The sequence below is a fragment of the Ursus americanus genome, chromosome 28 (genome assembly GCF_024610735.1).
Source record: "Ursus americanus isolate L20-20 chromosome 28, mUrsAme1.1.p, whole genome shotgun sequence".
NCBI lineage: Eukaryota > Metazoa > Chordata > Mammalia > Carnivora > Ursidae > Ursus > Ursus americanus.
The window spans coordinates 36,092,258-36,111,323 of record NC_142154.1 but is presented as its reverse complement, the minus strand read 5'-3'; the positions used below and the strand labels follow the sequence as shown (position 1 = coordinate 36,111,323).

The 19,066-nt window shown below is 53.2% G+C and overlaps 1 protein-coding gene across 2 annotated transcripts in view; it reads left to right on the top strand.

The window, feature by feature from the left end:
• MAP2K1 (mitogen-activated protein kinase kinase 1) overlaps positions 1–19,066 on the top strand; it is a 76,074-nt gene that overhangs the window by 54,108 nt on the left and 2,900 nt on the right. For both annotated transcript variants that reach the window (XM_045810787.2, XM_045810788.2), the window contains exons 6-8: positions 13,726–13,850; positions 15,899–16,100; positions 17,402–17,466. In XM_045810787.2, the coding sequence (XP_045666743.2) occupies positions 13,726–13,850; positions 15,899–16,100; positions 17,402–17,466 (392 nt within the window). The remainder of the gene's footprint in view (positions 1–13,725; positions 13,851–15,898; positions 16,101–17,401; positions 17,467–19,066) is intronic.

The following is a 19,066-nucleotide window of genomic DNA, read 5'->3' as shown; positions in this document are numbered from 1 at the left end:
GTGCTCACCAGTTGCTTTTTCGGTGAGAGGAAGAGCCATACTGGTAGTAGTTGGGGGAGACTGACTGTTTTCAGGTGCCATTGAGGTCCTGTTTTTCCAACTAGGCAGCGGTCTCTTGAAAGTTTTTCATTTATCTTTAGTCGACTGGGTGAGTTGAGGGCCCCTTGGTCCTAGTGAGATACCCTGCCCGGGGCGTGCATGTGGCTGGCTTTCCGACATTTCTGATGTGTCCATGCTGGTGCGAACCAGGTGGTCACCCTCGTTGCTGAGGTGATTTGTCTTTGCTGCCACAGAGCGGGACTTTGTGGGCAGGACCAGGAGAGCTGATGTTCCCAGTGTCTGAAGTGATGGCCAGCTGTTCTGGACTCTTCGTTTTCAGGGAACCGGTCCGCTGTGATCCTGTAGCCGGGGTGCAGGGGTGCAAGAGCACCGGGCTCTGGGGGTTCCAAACAGACCAGGTTTGGCCACCGGCTGCTGACAAAATCCAAAGACAGAGGAGGGACTGGTGGTGAAAAAAGAAAGGAATTTATTCCAGTGAGGCTGACACCAGGAAGATAGTGGGCTAGCGTCTCCAAAGTGCTGAAAATACTTTCAGGTGGGTTGTTTTTTTTTTTTTAAGATTTTATTAATTTATTTGAGAGAGAGAGTGAGCAAGCAGGGGGCCACAAGCCAGGGGGAGAGGCAGAGGGAGAAGCAGACTCCGCAGTGAGTGGGGAGCCCAATGCGGGACTTGATCCCAGGGTCCTGGGATCGTGACCTGAGCTGAAGGCAGATGGTTAACTGACCGAGCCACCCAGGGGCCCCACTTTCAGGTTTATATAAGGAAAATGTGGGACAAAGGTCGGTGGGTACATGCAGATGGGCAATAAAGGTCAGGTTGATCATTGTCTTGGGGTCAGTCACACGGGGTCTTGCTGGCGTCAGGGCAGTCCCTGTTGCTTGAGGGGGTAGTTCCCATCCTAGGATACTTTGCCCTGCAGGTCTTTTGCCTGAGTTAGAAGATGAGCTGGAAAGAAGAACTTCATCAGTGAGGAAGAACAGACTGAGGTCAAGGAAGTAGTTGAAGTCCTCTGTGGGACTGTCCTGGTGTTGTGTAGACATCGTATTCTCTTTCCCTTGGGGGTTCAAAGGGTGAAGCAGCCTGTGTGGCTCAGCCTGGAGTGTGTGGTTTGTGGGCTGTTGATCAGGGAGTGGGTGTTAGATCTCTGAGCCCCCCAGGAGTTAAGTTGTGTCTGGAATCTCTGAGTAACGTTCTGGTGTATAGTCATGGGTAGGTACATGCATATGTTCCTCCATGTTTATTTGCCCTTCTTCTGACTGTTGCTTCCCCCATCCAAGGAAAGCAATATTTGTATAATATTCATAGAATACCAAGTGCAAGGTATGAGTGAATCACTACAGAGGGCATAAAGATGGCTCAGAAATGAATTGTGTCCTCCAGGAGCTTGGAGTCTAGTAGGGGAAAAGGGATTCTAAATACATGGTGGAACACAGCCAGTGTCATTTTTTATGCATAAATCGCTACCCTGCCAACTTGCAAATAGAATTTGATGTGATATAATTAGTCAGGATTCTTTGGTTGTGTCAGAAATCCAATGCAAGATTACTTAATCAAAATAGGGAATGTATTGGCGTGGGTTACCTGTTGGAAGGCAGGGATGAATATGGGGTTGAAATGACAGTCTCAGGACCCTGTTACCTCTCGGCCTTACTCCTCTGGGTGTGGGCCTCCTTTACAGTCAGAGTCTTTTCACTGGGGGCGGCACGGACCGCACTAGCCCCAGGCCTTAATGCTCTGTTCCAGAGAAAGAGCTCTGCCCACTCTTCTGCAGGCTTGAATCACTGATTGGCTGTGCTTGGAGTGCCCGCCCACTTCGGGGCCAATCACCGTGTTCCAGGGCCTAGTTAGTCTGGCTGGCCATCTGGGATTCTAAACCCACACCCTGGCGGCATAGATGGGGCTTCTTGGTTGGCACCCTAGCAGAAACACTTGTTGGGAGGAGCATACCCCAAAAGAAAAGAGGGGTTTTATTACTAGAAGGTGGGGAGGAGGAACAGATGCTGAAAGCTAGCAAATTAGGAAGAAAAATTATTTTTCACTACAAATACGATTAAGCACTGGGTCAGAAAGACAAAAAACTGTTAACAGATCAAAACAATAATTAAACATTTAAGCAGAGGTGGGCGGACGGGTGGCCCACAGGCCACATATGGTCTACTGCCTATTTTTGTAGGGCCTGCAAGCCCAGAATTGTTTTTTAGAATTTTGTGACATGTGATAATTTTGTGAAATTCAAATTTCAGTGTCCATAATGAAGTTTGTTGGAACATAGCATGCTTATTTAAGTGTTTTCTGTGACCGTGTTTGTGCTATAATGGCAAAGGTGAGTGGTTGCTTGTGAAAGAGACCGTATGGCCCTCAGAGCCTAAAAATATTTGCTCTGTGGTCTTTTACAGAAAAAGCTTCCTGACTACTGAGTTTTAAGGGGGAGGTGAATTCCCTGACTGTGGAAACTTTAGAATTTAAGCACAAGACTCAGCCCTAAGGTTTTCAGCCCTGAGTTCTTGGTGAAAACATGATGGACGGCATAGGTAGGAGAGAGGGTTTTTCCCTGATCCTGAAGCTTGGAAAGGAATTAACCACAAAGGTTTCGAGGTGGTCTTCCCACTCCCTGTGGCAGGACCGCTTAGGTCTGGTGCACGAAAAGCTGACTCAGGTGGTTAGGCTGTGAGTTGCGGGGTGGGAGGTGGGGGTCCTAAGGATGCAGCCCTGCTTCCTGCCATAAGAGAAGTGATTCCCGTTGCCAGCCTGTCGTTCTTTTTATCCCACTCCACTAATCAAGGTCTTATCTTGAGCAAGACTCTGAAGAGACATTATGTAAGTTAAATTGATAGTTTATACAACCTGTCTGCCTTGCAGTTGCTGGCTGATGAAGATTAATAAATGCCAAGACTAGTTTTAAATGTTGCCTCAACTGGTGTTTCTTTTCCTCCGTCAGATGGGGCAGCGTGTGGCCTGCCCGATCGCTACGTGCCGTGTGGGATGAGTGGCCCGGGCCCGCAGCGCCCTGGCACGGCCGGCCTCGATCTCTGAGGGGCTGCACGGCCCATGGCTCTCTTCAGAGCTAGAGGAGCTTGTACCGGGGGCCATCCGGCCAGGAGGACGCTCGGCGAAGGTTCCTTCTTGCCCAGGGAGCTGTCAGGTCCGAATGAGAGTTCCGGCTTCTGCCGAAACTCTGAGAGTGTTTTTGGATCCCAGTCCTGGGGGCAGCTGGGGTCTCCAGAGCATGGCGTGGGTGCGCTGGCAGCAGCCTCCGGAGGAACCTGTCCTCAGCCAGGTCAGGGTTTAGACTCCTGACGTCTTCCTCTCGCTGTGGGTACCGATAGGCAAGATTGGGAGTGGCCCAAGTGTGTTTTCGTTCTGTTGTTGTTTTACAGGCTGTTTGTGGCGGACTCACCTGTGGTGCGTTTCTGAATGGCTTCTTCTGTCCTCCCTGCCGGGCCTTTTCTGGTGTCCTGCCAGGCTTCCCTGAGCAGAAGGGCACGGTGGCCCCTGAGGCTGCACAGGGGCTTCTGTCCTGACTGCAGTCCCTGTCTGGGTGGCAGGGGCGTGTCCCCTGCGCCTGCATCTGTAGGCTGCCCTGGGGCGTGCGGGAGGTGGCCGAGCTGCACTCCTGCTTCCTTTCCTCTAGTCTTACCCATCAGTCATGTGGTGACAGCCCCAGGGCGGCAGTGAATTTACAGGAAAAACCGACGCCTTTGAACTCTGTCTAGACTGCTCCACCTTACAGATGGAGAGAAAGTAACAGAGAGTGGCTAATTAGTAGCTAGGATCCAGCATGCTGGTGTCTTGGTGAGAAATGTGAGTCACGTTCTCTCTAGAATTATCTCAGCCGCTAGACCCACAGAGATGGATTATGGCTCCAGATGAGTGTCTCTTAGCTCTTCAAGCGAGGCAGATGGGCCGTTGGCGGAGGGCGAGTGCTTCCTCCGTCCCCCAGGGAAGCACGGTGGAGGGGGCGTGACATGCGCTGAGCTTTGCAGCGAAGGGAGACGTTACGCAGGTGGCCGTGTCAGGGGAAGGAATCCCAGGTAGAGGGGGACACAGGAATCGTGGCGCACTGGCAGAAAACACAGGAAATAGCGAGTCGTTCGGGTTGCGTAGGTTCCTGCCGGCGAGTGGTGGGAGTCCGGTGAGGAACGCTTGAAGCACTCGAGGGGGGTCTTTCCCAGTCCTGCTCAGGAGCTGGACATGATCATAGACGGTGGGGAACAAGGGAGGACTCCTAACAGGGAAGGAAGGGGAAGAAGAGGGCCCTGGTGCTGTGCCTAAGATGAGCCGGAGGGGGAGAGCGGTCAGTTAGGAGGCCGTGGCCGTGGTCCAGTGAGAGGGAAGGTGGGTCCGAGTCAGGAGAGTAGCTCGGTGTGGGGGGAGGGGAGCAGGTGGGAGAGAGGTGGTCAGGGTTTATTCCGGGAAGCCCCTGGGGAGCAAGGGCAGGTGCTGGTGCATTCAGGTGGGGAGGGGAAGGGAGTTACAAGGCTTGCTCCGTGACCCTTCCCAAGCCGCCTGTGGTGCAGGGGAGCGTGAGGCCCAAGCTCGGGCCGCAGGGCTGTACCTGGTCCCTTTAGGAAAGGCCTGTTGGCCCAGGCTGAGGTAATCCTGGGAGAGCTGTGTCCTGTTCCTTCTCACGTCACAAAGCCTCATTTCTAAGGGAAAGCCGGGGCTGGGACTGCCACTCTCCTCAGTTACAGGTAACTTCCTGAGGAGGACCATGGACCCAGGAGAGCGTGTCTGATTCAGCAGTCTGGTGACCAAGCAAGAGCAGATGTCATTAACCGTCACCCAAGATGGAGCCCAGCTTAGGATGCCCAGCACTGCAGAGTGACCGCGTAGCATGAGGCGGGCAACCAGCATGCGGCTTGATAGCACCAAATTAATGAGAAACAGATGTGGTGGGGTTTTCTGTTTCCATTTGGAAACAGCACATTTCCAGGTTTATCACTGGAGAGAAGTGTCTTCTGCCTGTGAAGTGTGTATGGTGCTGTCATTGGATTGTAGTGGCAGGCACTGAGTCCCTCTTTCTCCCTCATCCTGGCTGCCCACAGAACCTTATAGAAAGTTCCCTCCAGCTCAGTCATCGGCTCCCTGAGTGATCCTGCCGGAGTCATCATCTCTGAGCCTCACCTTCCCCCTTCATGTAGGGCTAATCTCTCCCTTCTCCATCTCCTGGAACTGTCCTCAGGATCAGATGAAACCCTAGGAGCACGTGTGTGTAACATTTGCCTCGAGGCTGTAGTGTTTAAAAGTCCATTGAACATCAATGCTGGCCTCCTAAGAAGCTTCTAGTCCTGACCTGGAGCTCGTGAGTGGTAGAGCCAGGATTCAAACCAGCTGTGCCAAACTCCAAAGTTGGCGGTGCCATTTCCACACCACACTATGTGCCCACTATTAATAATGTAATTTTTGACACCAGTTCATAAGGACCAGTGAATAGGAGGATTCTTGCTGGTTAGTGAACACTAATTAGCTCAGACAGTAATGGAAGCAAACCCCAGGGAGGATGAGAATGCAGCTGTCCTGAGGGATCATGGTGTCCAGGGCCTCAAATGTCATTAGCTGTTATATATGTGTAAAAGATGCCCTTAGCACTGTCATTGGTTTCTCTTCCGATGTTGACTTTATTCTGTCCTTTTGGCTGACTACTGTGTGGGAAGCATTGTCTCTGGCTTTTGTCTGATTATCAGGGAAGGAAGAGCCCCTCGCCTTCTGTGATAAAATCCTGAGGAAGGACTGATTGGCCTGCTGTGGGTCATGTGCCTGGACCTGCTGGGATCACCTTGGTGGGGGATGGGGGCAGTGAGTGACCTGCCCTGTGTCAGGGCCCGGGGTCAGTGTTTTCTGTGATGGCCACGTGGAGCCGTTGGCTGGCGAGAAGGAAGAACACTTCTCCCAAAGAAGAGTGTGTGGTGTGGGGAGGGCTCTGGTCAGGAGACTCCGCAAAGACCGTCCCGTCCATCTGGCTCACATTTGTCCTTAAATCAGCAAACACACTCTGCTAAGTGCCTTTTTATAGGGGCCTGTCCCAAGTTGAGCTAGAAATGACTGATGAGTGGCCTCTTGACCTTCTTTCCAGACTTCTCTGGAGCATGATGGGGACTTGTGACCCAGGCACAAATGGTCATGTGTTACTTTGGTGCAGTCTGGGCCACCATAAATACAGTGATGTTACTAGAAATTCTCTCTCACTTAGCATCTAAAATGAGCAGCTCTCTAGCTCTCTCTACCTTTCCTTTTTCCAGTGTCTTTTCTCCCCCTCTCCTGCTGCTGAGCAAACTTAGCTTTCAGCAGGTCAGAACAGGTTTTTTAGCTAATTTCCCTTTTTTGAATTGTGGAGAAGTATCCAAGTTAGTCAGCGTTGTTTTCCTGCCTGCAGGTGGGTGATTGGCTTTGTGATAGACCACCGATCTGCTGTCCTCTGAATTAGGCTGCAGCCTGCAAAGGGAAACGTGTGCTTGGAGGCAGTTTCTTTATTTCTGTCGTTTTAAAAAGATTTTCTGTATTTATTTATTGGAGAGAGAGAGAGAGAGAGAGAGCACGAGCCGTTTGAGGGGCAGAGGGAGAAGCAGGCTCCCCACTGAGCAGGGAGCCTGATGTGAGGCTCGATTCTGGGACTCCAGGATCATGACCTGAGCCGAAAGCAGATGCTGAGCCGACTGAGCCACCCAGGAGCCTGGAGTCAGTTTCTTTTAATGGAAAAGTTACGTTGGGATCTTTGGCAAGGGACATCTGTCTCCTTAAGCCTTGATTTCTGTATCTGTAAAATGGGACTGCTCTGTCAAATATTATTAGGGGGTGATTGAAAATGAGAGACCAAGAACCAGGACCCATAAGCTTTTCCCATGACTGCTCCTTTTTCTTTTCCTTTTGCTGTCTCTTCCCCACCCCCACCCCCGACTTTCTTGAGTATAACCCCTATACCTTTTGCTGTGGCTTTTGTGATATCCTGTTTTAAAAATGTTGACCATTTCTTAGAATGGCAAGTACTAATGAAAACCAAATTCTGAAAAAGAGAAATGGATTCTGAACGCTCCCAGTATTGTCTCATTTAATTGTTAGCATTTGCGTGCCTTTCGGGTCAGGAGACGAACATTGAATTTGCAGAAAGGGGTGCGTAAAGGTAGAAGATGAAAGCATTTCGTAGCTAAGGAATCTCGGGAGGGAAGAAGAGAAATTCAATTGCACTTGGACTTGGTGGCCTGGGTTGTAAGAAGTGGAGCGAGAAAAGTAGCTGCTTGTCAGGACCTGGCCCACGTGCTCCGAAAGTTCCCTGGTTGAACTCCGTTGTTAGGCAGCAGGAGGTGGGAAGCGGCCTCTGGTTCCGGTTCAGCAAGTTTCTGCATGCGGGACAGTGCCCCGGAGCGGAGGAGGACGCGCTCACTCACCCGGAGCAGAGAAGCCTTCTCTCTCCCAACCGGACATCAGGGATTTGTCAATCCCAAGTCGATCCTGTTCCCAGATAAAGCTTGTTACGTCTGTAATGTGAGTGACCCTCTTCCCCAGCCACGGCCTTAAAAATACCGAGAGGTGATCGGCCTGTAACACCGTTGGTTCCCGGCGTACAGCTTGCTGATCTGGTGGGTGTATCTGTTGGGAAACTATCACCGCAGTAAGTTGAGCTAATATTCATCGCCACGTGATTACATTTATTTTTCTTGTGATGAAAACTTTTAAGATGTCCTGGCAGGGGCGCCTGGCTGGCTCGGTCATGCAAGTCCTGATCCTGGGGTTGTGAGTTTGAGCCCCAGGTTGGGTGGAGAAGAGTTCTTTAAAAAAAAAAAAAAAGATGTAGTCTCTTAGCAACTTTCAAATGCACGATCCAGTATAGTCAACTACAGTCACCATGTTGTACGTTACATCCCAGGAGTATTTACCTTATAACTGACGTTTGTACCTTCTGACCACGATCACCGGCACCTGAATAATGGCCTTGCTGAAACTTTGGAGTACCGCTCACCATCTGCCCTGTCATCTAGGCTCTGAGAACACGAGCCCGAGCACTGCTGTAGCCTCTGCGGTTAGCTCCGTGCGTCATCTTGGCGGACGCGCCCCTGACTCGGGGCCTCTGCGCTTGTCATCTGTACACGGGGGTGGACGGTGCTTGCTTCTCGCCGTTGCTGAGGGTCAAGGAGGACTGTGCATTTAAAAGGCCCGGCATAGGAGGTCCTCGATGACCCAGAGCTGGTTGTGGCGTCGCCCCAGGCCCATCCCCCCACCCTAGCCTTGCAGCTGCTTCCCTTCTCCTTGGCTGGGGGAAGGCCGCGAGGGGGGAAGCTGTGCTCCTGGGGAAGGTTGGGTGGGCGAAGGAGGTTACAGTGCGTGGCTAATTGAAGGGTTTGGGCTTTTCTCTGAATGTTAATTATCTTTGCTGTTTAATTGGCTCCCTGAGGTCACTGCTGAGGTAACTGGAGGTGGCTCTGTGGAGACCATGATTTGACATACCCGGGTCGGCCACCTTCCCTTCTGTTTCTTCACCTTTAGAGAAGGGTTAAGAGGGATCTACCAGGGTTGCTCAGAAGAGGTCATTTGAGGCCTAAAGTTACCATTTAAAAATCTCATTTGCCTTTGTTTCTTTAACCTTTCACTCACTTATCCAGAGTCATCTCACTTTTGGATTTAGCCTTTGTCACACACCAGCCGGAGTCTGGCTTCCAGGTGTCACCCAGCTTGCTTCTCTGGGGCCCTCATTTCTTTTCTCCTCCTTCTGTTTCCCCTGTGCTGCTCATTCCCTCCCCTGCTCCCCTGACCCTCTCTCCTTCATGCCCCATCTCCTTCCATCTTGCGCCCCTGCCCCACCCCCATAGGGAATGCAACTTCCTGTGATATTCTTCTCTGTCAAAGAAAATGAGGTTACTCGAATATAGTACCCTTTGGGGGGCTGACGCTCACCTTGCTTCATCTGCCTGCGAAGGACCTTGCCCCCTAGTCAGGCTGACGTTGAGCCTGGCTGGTTGGAAGCATTCAGAGTTGGAAGCATTGCCCTTACCATTATACCCACATGCACTCGTTCTTGTCACTTTTCATGTTCTGTCTCCCCTGGTGATGATGGCCTTGAGGACATGGACAGGAACTGGGTCCTTTTTACTTGTCGCTCAGCTGTAAGTGTTTATAGAGTAAAAAAAATGATCCACCGAATTACTTAATCCAAACCCTTTGTTTTACAGGGGTAGAGAATGCCCAGAAATTAAGTTAAAATCATGTGCTTTTGGGGGAAGAATCAGAAGGCTTTGCACAGTGGTTATTACTGGGGCAGAAAAAAGGAGAGAAGAAAATGCTTCATCCACTTAGTTTTTTCATAAAACCTCCTTGTTTGTTTTTGGAGAAGGAGGGCTTACCCGTCCTCATTGTTGCAGGGGCTGAGCAGGGTTGGGGCCACAAACCTTCGCCTCTCAAAAGTTCCCTGGGGAAGCTTGTCAGTCAGCCTGGAGACCCCGTGGATGCTGGATGCTTCCTTCACAATGCAGCCTAGCCCACCAGGTTCTGGGGCTCCTCCCAGCCTCGCCCTCTTGATATTGGGGGGGTGAGAAAGGGAACCCAAGGCCTGGAAGAGGCCTCGGGAAGTAGAGGGGGCCTGGGCCTGTGATTTGAACAGTGGCTGAGGTTGCAGCTGGGAAAGCTGTGGGAGGGAGCCCGATGAAACCAGCCTCCCAGGGCTCTAGGAGGGTGAGTGGGAAAGGCGCACGTTTCACCTGCAGGGGTCAGCACAGTTAGAGGGGCAGCCTGAGCTCAGGGAGGTGGCCCCGGGGGGCCTGGTCGCAGCAGGAAGCTGGAGAGGTGAGGTGGGAGCAGTGGCAGGCTTGGAAAGGCAGGCCGAGAGGCAGGCGCTGTCCCACCTGAGGAGGAAGACAGCACAGGACAGAGGACGGAGGGCAGGGACTGTGGAGAGCAAAGGTGGGATGCCGAGAGGCGGAGAAAGCAATCTGTGTGGACTTGTGCGACATGGACCTCTTCTGCCCCCGGAGAAGAGCCTTGACTGGCCTGAGGCCGCTGGGGGAAGCGCGCCCAGCCTGGTGGCTCAGCGCCTTGCTCCGGAGTTGAGTGATCTAGAGGCCCAGGTCTGCAAGCAGCTTCTCGTCAGCCCTTCCAGGTCACCGGGTGTGGCCGTGTGCCGTGCGTGTGGCTCCCCGGGTGTGCCTCCCCCCAGTCTCTGCAGACTCCCAGGCGGTGTTGTTCCCCAGCGGTGGGGGAGGCCGGAGCTGACAGCCAGGGATGGAGGAAAGCGGTGTTATGTAAGTTTGGAGAAGAGGCTTGCTTGCTGTGTGAATGGAAGGATCCAAGCAGTGACAGAGGCCGGGCGGCCCCTCCCACGCAGCGGCTGCAGCCTGCAGACCAGCCTCCGAGCTGGCAGAGGAAGGAGCACCAGGTGCGGGGCGCCTGGGTGGCTCAGTCGGTTAAGCGTCTGCCTTCCTTCACTCCAGTCGTGGTCCTGGGGTCCTGGGATCCGGCTCCCTGCTCGGCGGGGAGCCTGCTTCTCCTTCTCCCTCTGCTGCTCCCCCTGCTTGTGCTCTCTGTCTCTCTCAAATAAATAAAATCTTAAAAAAAAAAAAAAAAAAAGAGAGAGAATGAAAACCCGGGTGGGAGTGGAGGGGTGGGGGCTGCTCTCTGTCGCGGAGGGAGGAAGCAGGGGTCTGGTGCTGTGAACGGCTCATCAGCTCATCGTGGGGGGCGGCCTGTGAAAGGATCCTTTGTCGCTGTGTGCCGTGTGCTGTGTAAATGCCCACCCCGCACCAGGTCGGTCCTGGGCACCATCGGGTGAGGTCACGAGCGCCAGGACTGCTACCGCCGCATCACGGACAGGTGGGCCGGCGCTAGGGCAGCAGAGGGACGGGCTCAAGGCTGCAGGTGGCCGGGCGGGGATCTGAACACAGGTCTCTTAGGCGGGGCTGCTCTTTTGTTTGAAAACAGGGCCTAACCTGCCTTGGGCACATTCGGGGGCTGAGAGAGCCCCCAGCTTGGTGGTCCAGGTGCAGGGGAGAAGGGCTGGAGCCTTCGGTGGCACGTGTGAAAAGTGGTTGGTGTTGGAGTGGCCCGCGTGTGCTCTCCCCACGGCACCTCCCTCGAGCAGCGTCTCACAGCCAGCTGTCACCAGCTCTGGCCTGCCGCCTGCTGTCCCCGGCTGCATCCTGAACACTAACCTCTGGGTTCAGGCGTCTGTCCTCTGTTTGAGGAGGGCCACAGCCCTGTGTGGATGGGGACCAGTCGCTCCTCAGCTGGAAGTATTTGTCGGAGCCTGTCCTAATTCTGGGTGTGGGGAAGAAACTGAAGACAAGTCAGTCCCCGACGACCTGAAGTTGACGATCTCCCCATGTGTCTGAAGTGAGTCCACACGAGGCTGCATGGCCGGAAGTGGCTGAGGGGAGCAGAGTTGGGTCATGTGGGAGGGGGGTGGGTGGGAAGAGGACAGGCCTAGGTATCAGAGAAGGTCTGACTTCTAGTTCCAGCTGCACCCAGTTTTTGCTGTGTGACCTGGGACAAGTTCCTAGCCCATTCTGGACCTGAGACTGAAGGGGAGGAACCAGATTCCCTCTCAGGTTACTTCTGATGTCTGTGTGTAGGAGACACAGGGAGGGCGCCAAGGGGTTGGGAAAGGTCTCGTGTCTGGTGCCATGATGAGGGATGGGTCTTGGGGAGACCACACCAGTGGCTCTGAGTGCGCGTGTGTGTACACGGTGAGCTCAGAGCCGTTCCTTCGCAAGGGTTTTGGAGCCCCTAGTGTGTGCCCGTTCCCGTCCTGGCTCCAGGCTTACAGTGGGGAGGCTGAGCAGGGTGCGTATGACTTGACCCAGCCTCGGGAATGAGGGCTGAGGAGGGCGGGGCAAGGGAAAGATTTATTAGGATACAAGAGGGTGGTTTTTTTTTTTCCTTTTTCCACTTTACCCTTGGAAAGATACTTACATAGACGTGTTAGAATCTCTTTAAGGATGAATACAAGCATATATCATTTTATTGTGCTTTGCAAATATTGCGTTTTTTACAAATTGACATTTGCATCGGTCCTTTGTCAAGCAAGTCTGTACCATTTTTCCAGCAGCATTTGCTCACTTCATGTCTCTGGGTCACATTTTGGTAATTCTTGAATTTTTCATTATCATATTTGTCATGGTCTGTGATCAGTGAATATGCCTTGCCGGAAGCTTAGGTAATAGTTAGCATTTTTTAGCAATAAAGTATTTTTAAACTCAGGTATGTACATCTTTTTTTTTAGACATAATGCTGCTGTATACTTAATGGACTACCGTCTAGTGTAAGCATAACTTAAAAAAAATATTTGAGAGAGAGAGTGAGTATGAGCAGAGGGGTGGGGAGCAGAAGGAGCGGGAGAAGCAGACTCCCTGCTGAGCAGGGATTTCCACCACCGCCCCCCCACCCCCGACTCGGGGCTCGATTCCAGGACCCTGTGATCATGACCTGAGCTGAAGTCAGCTGCTTAACCAACTGAGCCACCCAGGTGCCCCAACATAACTTTTATATGCACCAGGAAACCCCCCAAAATTCATTTGATTCTCTTTATTGTGATACTTTCTTACGGTGGTCTGGACCCGAACCTGCCAGATCTCTGAGGTGTGCCTGTAAACGCATTCATCTGAGAGTACTGAAAGGAAAAACGATAAAATGGGGGTATGATTCTAGTCATTTTGGCTTATGGGGATTTGGTTTTTTCCTCTAATTCTCTAGATATTCTATAATAGTGTCTCTCTTACTTCTGTCAAAGACTGCCTGTCTGGTTTATGCTTTGCCCCTGGGTATGGCCTGCTTATTTAGTGGGTCTCATTGCTGATGTCTGCCCACAAAACCCTGGCCTGGGAACTTTTACAAGTCCCAGCCTCATTTCCCCACCTGTAAATGAGAACAACTTGACCCTGCTTTGCTCCCTTTACAGGGGAAATGGGGAAGAAAAACATTTGGAAGTTCACCTCCCTCTGCAAAGGGAAGGGTCAGTGACCTGCTGGTGATGGGGGCACCCGGGTGGGAAGTAGGGAGGGTCTGAGTGCAGGGAAAGGGTCGGGGCTGGTTCTGGGGGCACTAACGCGCCTGGGCCCCACAGGGCAGCAAGGGGCTCTTCTGGACTGACAGCCGGCTGCCACTCAGGAGGCTGTTTGGGAAATGACTTCTGAGAAAGTCCATCATGAGGCAGCTCCCAGTCTCTGCCACACATACTCAGAAAACCCACATGCTCTGTGCTTGGTATCACAGTCAAGAATCGAAGTTCGTGCCCCCATCCCAGCTCTTTAGTCTTTGGTCTGTAGCCTCAGCAAGCATACAGGTCTTATTGTGTTTTTCTTCCTCCCTTATGATCCAACCATAGATACTCGGTCTTGCCAGTAAGGGTGACTGAAGCAACAGAGTTTGAAATCGATTATTTATGGTAACTGACCACCTCCTGTGGGTCATGTGTTCAAGTCTCAAGGAGTGGAAATCCACCGACTTTCTGTCCTGCTTGTACCACAGGTTGGCATTTCCTCTCCTGACCATCCTTTCCTGAACCCTGAACAAGGGGGAATAAGGGACCTTGGTGTCCAGTGTTTGCAAGCCAGGGGCTGGCTATGCGATGGCTCCAGGTCCTTGGACTCACGGTCAGGGCTGGTCTGTCTGGATGGTGTTGGCCCTTCCCCTGCCCCAGTCCACCTGTGTCAACTCCCACGTTTTCTGTGTTCTCTCCCCTGCAGATGTCAAGCCTTCCAACATCCTCGTGAACTCCCGTGGGGAGATCAAGCTCTGTGACTTTGGGGTCAGTGGGCAGCTCATCGACTCCATGGCCAACTCCTTCGTGGGCACAAGGTCCTACATGTCGGTATGAGCAGCGGGTTCCATTTCTCATGCATCTTGCCTGGTGGGTGGCTTCCCCCGTGGAGCCAGAACCTGAGCTGGGCGATGGGGTGGAGGAGGAAGAAATGAGGGAGGAGGCATCACCGTCCCTCCCTGAGAACGTGGCAGCATCAGCATGTTCTCCTCTCGCCCCCATGCCACGAGCTTCGCGGGGGCAGGCCACGGGTGGCGGTGGGGGGTCGTCTCAGTTGTCCCTTGGTGCCTGGCATCTGGTAGGTGCCCGGGGAGTGCTTGGTGAGTAGGCTGATGTTTGGTTGACCGAATGGGTGGGTGAATGGCTGGTGTGCTCCAGAGAAGGATTCAGAGAGGGGGAAATGGGACTCTGGGTGAGTGCCGGCGTAGAGGGGCGTTAGGGTGAGTGGGGACCTCCATGGAGGTGGCAGTGAGCGCAGGCACGGATCAATCCGAGGGGCAGATGCAGAGGCTGGGGCATCCCAGCTCCCAGGGTATTTTCTGCGTTCTCTTCCACATCCTTGAGTGATGGCATTTGTTCTCTGTGGGTGCCCCGGGAAGTGCGGGTGATTGCTCGCTCCCGTTCTAGAGATGAGGAAAGCCGGATGCAGAGCCTGGATTGAAAGCCAGGTCTCCTTGCCAATTAGTCCCCTTTGCTCAGCACGTCCTCACTTGCCTCTTGGGTCCAATTTGACAGCTCCTTCCGGCCTCCATGTGTGGAAGTTCATGCCCACATCCTCCTTCCTTCTTGCCCGCCCCCTGCCCCCACCTGGACAGCCACTGTCAGCGTGACTCGCCCAGTGCCGGCCCACATTTCCACCCCCTCCACTCCTGTGGCACACGGTCTTTAAGAAACATGAAACCGGTGGGCCCTTCAGCTTCTTCCCTAAGTGTCTGAGAGCCGAGCAGCTAGCATTCTGGGCCACTCACCTGCCCACAGCAAAGTTCACAATCAGTCAACAGGCCCTGGGACCTCTTGATCCAGGGTAAGTGGTTTGGGTTTTTGTGGTTATGTGGTCAGTTCCAAAATGGTCCAGTGTCGGAGTTAGTGAAAAATCCTATGGGAGATATTAATGATGTCCAAAAAAACCCGTACAGTGGTCAGAATGAAGATTTTTTTTGTAGAGTTCTTGAAATACATGTGCTATTTCAGTTAACGCTAGGTAAAAATAATGCTTTGTACTGTGTACTTTTCCCTGACTCTTCCTGCCAGTAACAGCCGTATTTGTGTAGCATGCTGCAACATCTAACGTACATTTCCATTCGGTGTCACCTCCTCAGTGACCCCCGTAAGGAGAGCAGCTGTTTTGTGACGTCCGTATTGTCGTCATCATCACCCTCATCAGCTTCACTTCGTAGGCTCGGGATCGTGTAGTTTACAAGTCGCAGAATTGGGACTTGAACTCAGGTCTCCTGACCCTGGATCCTTTGCCTTTTCTACTGTTCATGTTGTCCAAGGACAGTCAGTGAGTCCATGGGGGATGCTGGTCTTAGAGCTCACCTTTCCCGACTCTCAAGGCCGGTGCTCTTTGTACCCACTGCACACTTCATTCATGACCCACGTTCCAGGAACCGCGTGTTTCAGACCCAGATGACAGGGTGAGCCTCGCAGGCTGGGCTTTGAACCAGCTTCCCTGCTCGTGCAAGGCAGTGACAAGGCTGGGCAAAGCGGGGGGCAGAGCCGGAGCCACGGTTGAAGCGGCAGCCGCGGTGCAGGCGGGGCGGGGAGGGGCTGTTGGTTGAGGGCAGTGAGGAGGCGTAGGTCAGGGCCACAGGAGCCAGCTAGGATTTGGTGAGCACAGTAGTTGGAGGCAGGTCAGAAACCAAATTAAAGCAGTTAGCGCAGGTTCCAAAGCAGATGAAATGCATCAGCAGATCCAGAGCCAGGGCCAGGGCCAAGACCAAGCAGGGCAGCCCACTCCCTGCCGTGCAGACAAGCCTCAAAGGGGCAGGCAGTCCGGAGGCGTCCCCCGGAGCCTCCGTGGGGACTCGCCTCTCCCTCTGCTGCGTGGGCCCAGATTCGCTCACAGGTGACCAGAACTGCGTCTGTCTCTCCCGCAGCCAGAAAGACTCCAGGGGACTCATTACTCGGTGCAGTCGGACATCTGGAGCATGGGGCTCTCTCTGGTTGAGATGGCGGTGGGGAGGTATCCCATCCCTCCTCCAGATGCCAAGGAGCTGGAGCTGATGTTTGGGTGCCAAGTGGAGGGAGATGCGGCTGAGACGCCACCCAGACCAAGGACCCCCGGAAGGCCCCTCAGCTGTGAGTGGCCTGTGCTTGGACTGGGGGCAGGGGGGCGGGGTCCCTTACTCCTGTGGGTTTCTGGAGGGCTGTTTCTCTGCACATTGTCTCAAGACTGCCTGTCTCTGGATGCCAGGCTGGGGCCAGGGCGGGAAGCAGAGCAGGGGCCCCAGGTGGGTGTTACCTTACGTTACTGCCAGCATCTTCTCACCCTTCGTTGAGTGCTGGCTGCGTTCCTGGCGCGGCATTTGGTACTTTGTATGCAGTATCTGATTTTTAAAAATGATGACATCTTTTTTTTTTTTTTTTAGGTAGTTTTTTGTGTTTTTTTTTTTTTGTGAGGTAAACTTCCCACAACATAAGATGCACACTTTAAAGTGTACATTTCAGTGGATTTAGTATATTCTTCCATGTTGTGTGACCATCACCACTGTGTAATTCCAGAACATGTCCGTCACCCTAAAAGAAGCCCCACCTCCATGAGCAATCACTCCCATCTCCCCCCACCCCAGCCCCTGGCAGCTGCTAATCTACTTTGCGTCTCCACGGACTTGCCGAGTATTATCTGATTTTAATAGCGGTCGTGTGTGAGCACTGTTACAATCTCTGTGTTAGATGCGAGGACACGTGTCAGGACTGCACACCGTAAGTGGCCAAGTCTGAGTCCTGGGTACCGGGCGCTGTGCAGCACAGCCTGCCTCTCTGATCATGCGTACTGAGCCGTAAACCTGGTACTTGGAGGAAGATCCTGGCCCAGCCACCGTCTTCTGATGTACTTCCTGCCGGGACATGTGTGACCAGGAGGACCTGGTGTCTGTCCCTGGGAGGCCCTCATGGGAGAGGGCCTGTATGAAGGGAGACACAGCGGATGGTAGTGGGTCACTGGAGGGACTGTGGCTGTGGTCCCTGAGGCTGCCCTGGGACTCTGGAAGATAAAAGGAAGAAACCCAAGCTCAGGGAGATTTAAAACCGGGTCCTTGACTGACTTCGTTACTACCTCATTTACCCCCTCTCAGTGTAAGGAAGAGAAGGGCAGACATAACGATTACCCATCTCCACTGTACCAAATTCACTACTAAGCTGTCAGTGGGTTTGCCTGAGGTCGCAGGCCTTGGCGGCGGCAGAGCCCACACTCCTACCCTGGCTGCCCAACTCTGTGGCCTTGGCTGGTCCCCTCTGTGGTCAGCCTGATCTGTGGCTCTCGTGTCTCTGCTTATCATCCACGACCCTGTTCCGGTCCCCAGGACCCCTGCTCCAATCCCTAGTCTCACATTGGCCAATAACTTCCTGTTTTCTGAGATGTGTTTTTTCTTCATCTGTAGCTTACGGAATGGACAGCCGGCCTCCCATGGCGATTTTTGAGTTGCTGGATTACATAGTCAACGAGGTAAGTACTGCATGGCTTCCCTGACCTTGGAATGTGCTTCTATTAGGGAAAGTCAATTTGATTGGGATACCTGAGTTGGTTGCACAGTGGGGCTTTTGGGGCCCCGAGGGGATTCTTGTAGGGCGTCCTGCTGTTGGAATGGAGTGGTTGGCTGAGAGGCTCCAGGTGTCCCTTCCCCAGGGAACATCCTTGGGTGGCTCTGAGTTTCTCTCCCTTTCTCAGTCAGGAGCCTCCAGGGTGCCCATTCCATTCTTTCTGCTTCATTCACCAGGCCTTTCTTGTGCGCTTCCCGTGGGCTACGTGCGCACTGCTGGGGTCACCGTAGGGATGAGGTGGGGGCCACCGATGGAAAAACAGAAGTCCCTAGTAGTGAAGATCGTTAGCTTCATATGGGAGGCAAGGCAAATACATACATACCTGTAGGGTAGGGTTTTCCCTTGTAAGTGCCATTAAAAACCAGATGTTAAACAAAAAAAAAGTGTAGCAATAGTATGGAAAATATTCACTATAGACGTGTGAAAAACAGTACAAAGTACTATGTATACTGTGATTGATTCTTTAAAAAATCTTTATAAAATATGTGTGTGCATATAAAGTCTGAAAGTAGTATGAAACAGTGGTTCTCTCAGGGTGATGCAGTTTCTTTTGGCTCCTTGCTGCTGGCTGACTTTGATGCAAGGAACACGCATGATTTGTGTGACACATACACCAGTATGTTTAAACGAAGAGGATCGAGGAAGAGAGCGACCAGCCTTCCAGTCTGGGATCGAGGGGGTGGGAAGCGGCGGACTCCAGCAGTGCAGTGGCACAGAGGAGGGTGGGGCAGGGCTTCGGGATGGGACGTTCGGTGGCCGGGCCGGCACGGGTAGCAGGTGAGAAGGGACCGGCTCTGTGAGGTTGGGGACGCTGCTGGGGTACACGGTAAAAGGCGTGGCCCTGTGCTCTTCTTCCTCAAGAGACTGGCAGAATAACTTTTCCTACTTCGCTCTAAAATCAGACCTCAAAGGGTCCCCTTGTCCCTTACAAACTCAACAGGCACAATCCTGCTTCACCCCAGCAGTTAATACGTCACTGACCAGGGAGGTTAACGGACCTCTCCTTACCGTCCAGCTTTATGCTAAGCACCCTGGGACATGGAACAGAGGTTCAGGATGTGATCTCAGCTGCTGAAGGACTCAAGGAAGGCGGAGGGCCTTGCATCTGTGCTGGTCAGGACGGCCACCCTCTGCTGCTGGGGCCTGAGCTGGGTGGTGCTGGGGGTGGGGTGGGGAGGGAAACATGTCACGGGAGATGGCCTGGCTCAGTAAGCCGCTGCCGGTCCCCTGCTGTGCCCTGCTTGCCTCTGGGGGCCCAGCTGGCTTCGTTACCCCCCTCACAGGTGAGGAAGCTCAGGCTCCAGGTAGCTCAGGTCCTTCCCACCTAGTGCTCTTCCTTCTTTACCACCCACAGTGCCAGCCCCCAGCCCCCCAGAACGCTGAGCTGCGTGGTGGCAGGTGCGGGCACCTCGCAGGCCCCGCTTTGCCCGGCCCCCATCCTACTCAGGACTAGCGTGGCCTCGGGGGACCAAGCTGTCCGTCTCTACCCTTGAACGTTCCCTTTA